The sequence below is a fragment of the Silene latifolia genome, chromosome 2 (genome assembly GCF_048544455.1).
Source record: "Silene latifolia isolate original U9 population chromosome 2, ASM4854445v1, whole genome shotgun sequence".
NCBI classification, from domain to species: domain Eukaryota; kingdom Viridiplantae; phylum Streptophyta; class Magnoliopsida; order Caryophyllales; family Caryophyllaceae; genus Silene; species Silene latifolia.
Genome location: NC_133527.1, coordinates 60,350,240 through 60,356,619, shown reverse-complemented (window position 1 = coordinate 60,356,619; position 6,380 = coordinate 60,350,240). Strand labels below are relative to the sequence as shown.

At 39.0% G+C, this 6,380-nt stretch overlaps 1 protein-coding gene across 1 annotated transcript; it reads right to left on the bottom strand.

Moving 5' to 3' along the window:
* Positions 1-2,205: 2,205 nt before the first annotated feature.
* Positions 2,206-5,917, bottom strand: LOC141642785 (protein CNGC15b-like). The gene is made up of 7 exons (XM_074451732.1): positions 5,631-5,917; positions 4,914-5,502; positions 4,589-4,801; positions 4,101-4,393; positions 3,849-3,960; positions 3,513-3,749; positions 2,206-3,107 (listed from the first exon to the last, which is right to left on the bottom strand). The coding sequence occupies exons 1-7, from the start codon at positions 5,657-5,659 to the stop codon at positions 2,394-2,396; spliced, it is 2,187 nt and encodes a 728-aa protein (XP_074307833.1). The 5' UTR covers positions 5,660-5,917; the 3' UTR covers positions 2,206-2,393.
* Positions 5,918-6,380: the final 463 nt, after the last annotated feature.

Below are 6,380 nucleotides of genomic sequence, written 5' to 3'. Positions count from 1 at the left end.
AGTCTAGGATGTAGTCTTGTGTGTGGTATCTCGGACATGCTTTCAAGGTAGCCTCTAAGTCGGATACTCTGTCTACACTTTGTGTTGGTCTTACACTTGTGAGTCGTATTCTTGTAGAAATGTCATAATACCATCGTATGTGCTTGACATGCATTTTCGCCCTACTTGTGCTGTTCTGGCAAGTACGGGTTTGGCCTGCTTGTGCTGTTCTGGCAAGTATGGTTTTTTGGCCACTTGTGCTGTGCTGGCAAGTGTGTCTTATCTTAGTATTTCCGCCACTTTCGTGTTGTTCTGCCTATTGGGGTACTCGATCTCCATTAGTAGTCGAGTCTTAGCTGCGTGCTGTGCTGGCGCACGTCGAATCGGGATGTACACCCGAGAATCTGCAGATTTAGACTAGGACCGTATCATTATCGTAGTCCTACCCGGGGAAATTATAGTCTAAGAGTAGTAAATGTCTTGCATTATTTGGATGGTTACTTTGGTCATTTCTCCTTGAAATACGTGCTCGTGGCTAAGTGGTCGTGTCTGTTTCCTTGTCTTTCTTCTCCATTTATTTTATTGTTGCTTATGCCTTACTTACTTGTTTATTTCATCATTTCTTTTATCCTTGTTGGTTTAAACACGTATGATCCCATGTTTAGTTATAAGTCGATTCACTCATAACTTATCTAATATGATTATTTGTTCATGTTCTTTGTTATGTTCGTTTTGACATAATATGGCTGGGAGAACCCTGAGTTACTCCCCACTGACTGTGGTTTTCATGTTTACATGAATGACAGGTTTGTGAAGATGCATTTGTGGGGTTTAGACATGTGAGCTAGCGAGCACCTTGGACTAGTAGTCGGTTTAGTAGAATTGCTTAGACTCATCTTTTATCATTTGTCATTCGAGGGATATATTTTCCCTCACCTTGACTACCACGTTTGTATAATTTAAATATTTATTTCCGCATTCTCTAGTTAAGTTTTAGGTTTTAATGAACCCGCGCTTTAAACTTTAAAAGTTTCAAAAAAATTCTTAATTTCCGCTTGAATTTATAAGTTATATTTTCCGTGTTATAGAGGGGGTTCACAATTTTAGTCATTACTCCAATCTTATTGTGACTAATTACCATAATTATTTTCTAGCAAGCAATTTTGATTTACTAAAATAACATAATAATTATCTCTATAAAATATCATATATTATATTTAGTAATTGCCGGAAATATCTTAGGACATATTCCTTCACTTACCGCAAAAGAGTTTCTTAAGCGCCATCACACATATTATTAAGCTGGCGAAAAATATATATGCCTTACCTTGATGAGAGAAAGAGAACCAGAGTTGTTAATGGAGGTAGAGGAGGGAGGCTTAGACAAATTACATGTGTTTTACCTCATGGTTACAAGATTTTATAGGTTAATTAGGGTTGTGTGTTTTAATTAAATTTTTGGTAATTTGAAATGGGGTTTTTTGGATTTTTTCGTATTTTTTAGTATAGGTGAGAGGAAGGAGATGAAAATTATCTATAATGAGAAAGGTGGGGCGTTTTTACTTGCTATTACAGGTTAATAAAGAGCGAATTCTATTAATAGTGGAGGGATGTAATAGTTGTTATATTGATAGTTAAATTAAAGTTTGGACTATTTTGAGAAGCACCCTAACAGTTTGGAGTATCCCCATTAAATAAAAATAATGAACTACGTATTATACCCCTAGTCAGATAACTTTTCTATTTTACTTAGATTTCGTATCTAAAAGTAGACCTATACTCGGCCCGGGCTAGGGCCAGGTCGGGTTGGCCAGGGGCGGGCGGGGCACTTCTGGTCAGACCCGAGCCAAGCCAGGAGGGAGGGTCGGGCTTGGCCGGGCCGGGCTGGGAAAATGGTACCCGGGCCAGGCCAGAGAGAAGGAGCGCGTCCGGCTGGTCGGGGCGTGCCGAGCAGACCGTGTAGGGTGGCGGGCTGGGGCCGGGCCGGGCTGGCCCCTGCTGTTAGCCAGCTCTATCCAAAAGTTTATTAGTCAATAGGCCTGAATGGTATTTCACCCATTTTTCTTAATTATGACTTTTTATCAAACCAGGTCAATACAAATGAAATGGAAGGTTTCATCTCTCTAAACTAGCTGTCCCGTGTCCCACACCCGGACACATGGGAGTATGGGAGAGATTTAAAGATCCAAAACCAAAAGTGGCAAGTTGGGTTACTTCATATATTAATTTTACACAAATCAAACAGTGGTAGTATTCCTCCAATTTTACTAATACAGATACACAGTAAAAGTATACATCGTTTCTATACTGACTGATCTCACTTAAATGATTAATGACTTCCTGGAAATGAGAATTAACCAATTTCTAACGAAAAACAAATTTAATGTACAAACAATTTGTTTCAACTTCCAGCTTTAATCTTCCTCAACAGAGAAATCTGGTTCAGTAGGCTTCTGAAGTCCACTTACACCCGAATCCAAACCCGAGTGTTTCGGCCCTGCTTTCCTAGCACTGGCTGCAAGTCTTTTAGCATACATGGAAATACCCGTCATAGTCAAAGGCGATGAGTGAGCATAAGACGCCTCCATTCTCAATGTCTTAGACTCTGGCTCAAACATCACCGGGCCTTCTTCTAGGGCCTTACGCTCAAGAGCAAGGGACCGTCTCTTATATCTTCTCCAAGCCGCCTGTATAAAACAGGCGGCCCACGTTCTCCACTGATGAGAATAAAATCTAAATTTGTGCCTTAATTGCTTACTGTGAAGTCTTCTAAATTGGGCTGCAACAAACTTGAGGTCTTCTGCTCTCAGAGCGAAGGCTTCCACCTCCGACAGGGCCTTGACTGTTCGGGTTGATGAAGGGAGGATCACGCTAGGCCTTGGGTCCAGAGCCCACGTCAGCAGCTCCTCACCACAGAAGTCACCTGGCCCAATCCGGCAGCTATTGAAGAACCCTGTTCGACCCCCATTTGTCGTGTAGGAGTCAAGGTTGCCTCTGATTATGAACAACATCTCGTTCACTGGATCCCCCTCCCTCACCAGGAATGTCTCCTCTGTGCAGAGAGCGGGCTTCAGCCTTTCACATATCGCGTCTAGCATCCTCTCGTCCATTTGATCGAATAGAGGAACCTGTTTCAGGAGTGCTCATTATAGCATTGTTCTGTGTCATTTCATTTCATTTTATTTTTCAATTGACAAACGGGTTTATTTGGTTTGAGGGGGAGAAAATTAGAAAACTACTTTCAACAACGAATGTTCTCGAGTAGAAAATATTGATTCAAAAATCAAATCAGTACTTGTTTTTCTTGGTTGAAAAAAGAACGAGGAGGACGAGCTTTGGGGTGAAGTAGTAATGCTATAAGATAATCTCAAAAAAAGATCACAGTGTTTTTTTTACTAAAGACTTCCAAACTTTTCATTCTCCAACGGGGTGAGTGCCCCTGCTTACCCCGCCATGTAACCCAAACAAGGAAGAAAAAAGTGAAATCATTTCCCGTCAAACTAACAGGGTGTACGCGCAGATGATGAACTTACCCGACGAACAAGATCAAGACAAAGATGACGTTTGATATCCCTGCGTAGATCCATAGGAAGGCCTTTGAGAAGATTTTCCTCATTGACTCCTCTTGTAGCAATCCACTTATACTGATCGTATCTCCTGACAGACTGTCTTAGCTCGGGAGGCAGCTGCCTATGGTGCATCCATTGTTCTGTGTCTGTTCGCCTGATCCTCCATTCTTCCAATCTGACTGTCGTAGATTGCAGGTATGTCTGCAATTTCAGAGTAGTTAATCATCTGGACTCCAAAACTTCCAAATGTTCAATGTTTCAGAGTACCGCCAAATAGAGAATTAGCACCAAAGATAATACCTGCATATTGCCAATAAGGAGTGCAAAAAGGACTAATCCCAGGGTCGCAACGATGATTGCAAACAGTATCTCCCCAACAGAAGTGCTTGTCAAAAGGCCCTGACCAAGAGAACTGCACATCACATATGGATGCAAATTGTTTTAGAGCCAAAAGAAGCAAAAGTTCAATTTAATCATTCTACTTAATTGTATTTATCGGTGATCAGTGATGAATTCTGGCAGTGTACTAACTTGGACTACACGGTAGATTACCTCAGATTCTTGAGTCCCCACCAAAGACAGTAGAAATATTTGTTGAAGAAAGGGGATGAAGTAACATTTGATGTCACAGCTTCACCGTATATCCCAAATGGGTAACTACTTTGATTAGGATCACATAAGTTTGTGATATTGCTTGATATAAACCAAGTTTCTCTGCCTGGTTCATTTAATCTCTTGCAATCGAAGAACTGGTATTGGCATCTGTTACGGTCAACGCTGCAGTTATGCTTCCAGCATCCCTCTTGTCGCTCGACTGATAGCAGGTACCAGCAAGCTCCTAAAACCTTTAGTAACACGTCGAGGTACCCCAATTTTATTCAAAAACACAGTACAAAAATACTGGCTACATACTCTTTTTAACATAAAACAGCAAGAGGTAGCATAAAACTTTAATATTGGCAATGAGGTGCCTAGTAGTATGTGATCAATATCTTGATAAAAACTGAAAAGTTATTATTATTATTTATTAAAAAGCTTACATGGCTTGCCAGTATAAAGAGCATGAGATTATAAGCAGCACCAGCCCAGGCAGTCTCGGTAACAACACCAGTGGCCTTAACAATTTGTGCTGACAGAGGAAATATGAGGAATAGCCGAGGCAGGTACTGAAATATGAGTATAAACCTCAGCACATTCTTTGTGTTCATCATCATGGACCCGCTTAAGTTGGGAATCACCCCCCATATCAATATCTATGAAAAGAATCACCAACAACATTAGTTGTACTTACTTGTTAGTCATTTATCAATACTATCCCAGCAACAATTAAAAAAAAAAAAAAAAAAAAAAAAAAAAAAAAATCACCTGAGGGAGAGGTAGCGCAGCAATGACGTCCAAAAACAAATCCTTAGTTACATAGCGAGCAGCAATCTTATGAGGGTCGACAACTAACTCACCCCTCCCAAACACCCTAGATGACGGCGCCACGTAGGCAGTCCTAAACTTAACATAAATCTGTAGCACGTAGAAGACGTCAGCAAGTGTTCTTACAAGGGTTAGAAACAACTCCAACGTGATCCCAATCTCAATGCACGTGACATCCCCTCTTACAGAAGGCAAGAAGAAGAACAAAGGGTCAACAAATAGTGAGACTAAGCATGCCACTAAGAAAACCTTGCTCCATCGACGTATTGTTTCACCTCTTGGATCAGAAATCTTTTTCTTTTCCTTGTCATAATCTTCTGAGAATACTCTTGATAGTACCCTTTTCTTCAAATATGAAGCTGACAACGTCGACGTCGTCGTTGTTTTGGTGGTGGCTTCTGGTTGAAGTCTTGTTTTGTCTATTCCTATTCCATAGTTTTGGTTTACTACTACAAGTACACTAGTAGTATTGTCACTGTTTTTAGAGTTGTTTTCTCCATGACTTCCACTCTCAACATCTTCTCTAAACCTGTATGTATCGTAAACAAAGTTAGTTTAGTTGGTAACGTAATTGAATTGACGGCTATATAATATATACTCCTATGTTGTTACACTTATACAATTGCCAATAGGGAATATACAAAAATGAAAACGAACCTTACAGATCTTGATCGTTCAAAACCCATCAGTTGGTGACAAAAAAATACGTATATTTTTCCCCAAGAGGTTGGATTGGATTATATGCTTTATTTTAAATTAAATTAAAATCAATTCAGAGATAGTTTGTAATATAAGGGAAGAAAGAAAGGAGTATGGATTCATTGTATTAAAGGATTGACAACCGGGAAAGAGATGGATGAATTAAAAGAGGGAGAAGAAGATGGTTATTCAAACAAGAAGTCCGTATATAAATATAATTTAATATAAATATAAATATTAAATATATAATATAAAGCAGAATAAGTGAGACTTTAATGACTTAAAAATGAGACTTTAATGACTATGTTTTCAACAAGAGTCATGTGAGAAAACAACCAAAAATGTCAAGTATGGAAATATTTTTCTGCCCCTTTTAAAAGGCCAATCAAACTTTTCAACATTTAAACTTTTTTGGTTTTACAAGATTTTTTTGACCAAGTAATTGAGATTTTAGGTTTTATTTCAAACTAATTTGGCCAATGAGTTCAAGTTATTAATTATTATTATTTTTTTTTTTTTCAGATTTTAAGTAAAGTCGCTACTTGAAGTAACGGCGTTGCTCATTTCATAACTTAAGAAGGAAACATTTCTTATACTAGTGCTACTAACTCACCAAAAACGTCGCAATTAAAAGCGGCCAAATTAACAATTTATACCTTAACTAAATACCTACTAATTAAACTAAAGTAGAATGGTAAGGAAAGGTCG

Excerpts from the sequence above, each read along its gene's own strand:
- LOC141642785 (XM_074451732.1), bottom strand. The coding sequence starts at position 5,659 with ATGGGTTTTGAACGATCAAGATCTGTAAG. Across the intron at positions 3,750-3,848 it reads TCCTTATTGGCAATATGCAG|ACATACCTGCAATCTACGAC; the intron begins GTATTATCTTTG and ends CTGAAATTGCAG. Across the intron at positions 3,108-3,512 it reads GTCTTGATCTTGTTCGTCGG|GTTCCTCTATTCGATCAAAT; the intron begins GTAAGTTCATCA and ends CTCCTGAAACAG.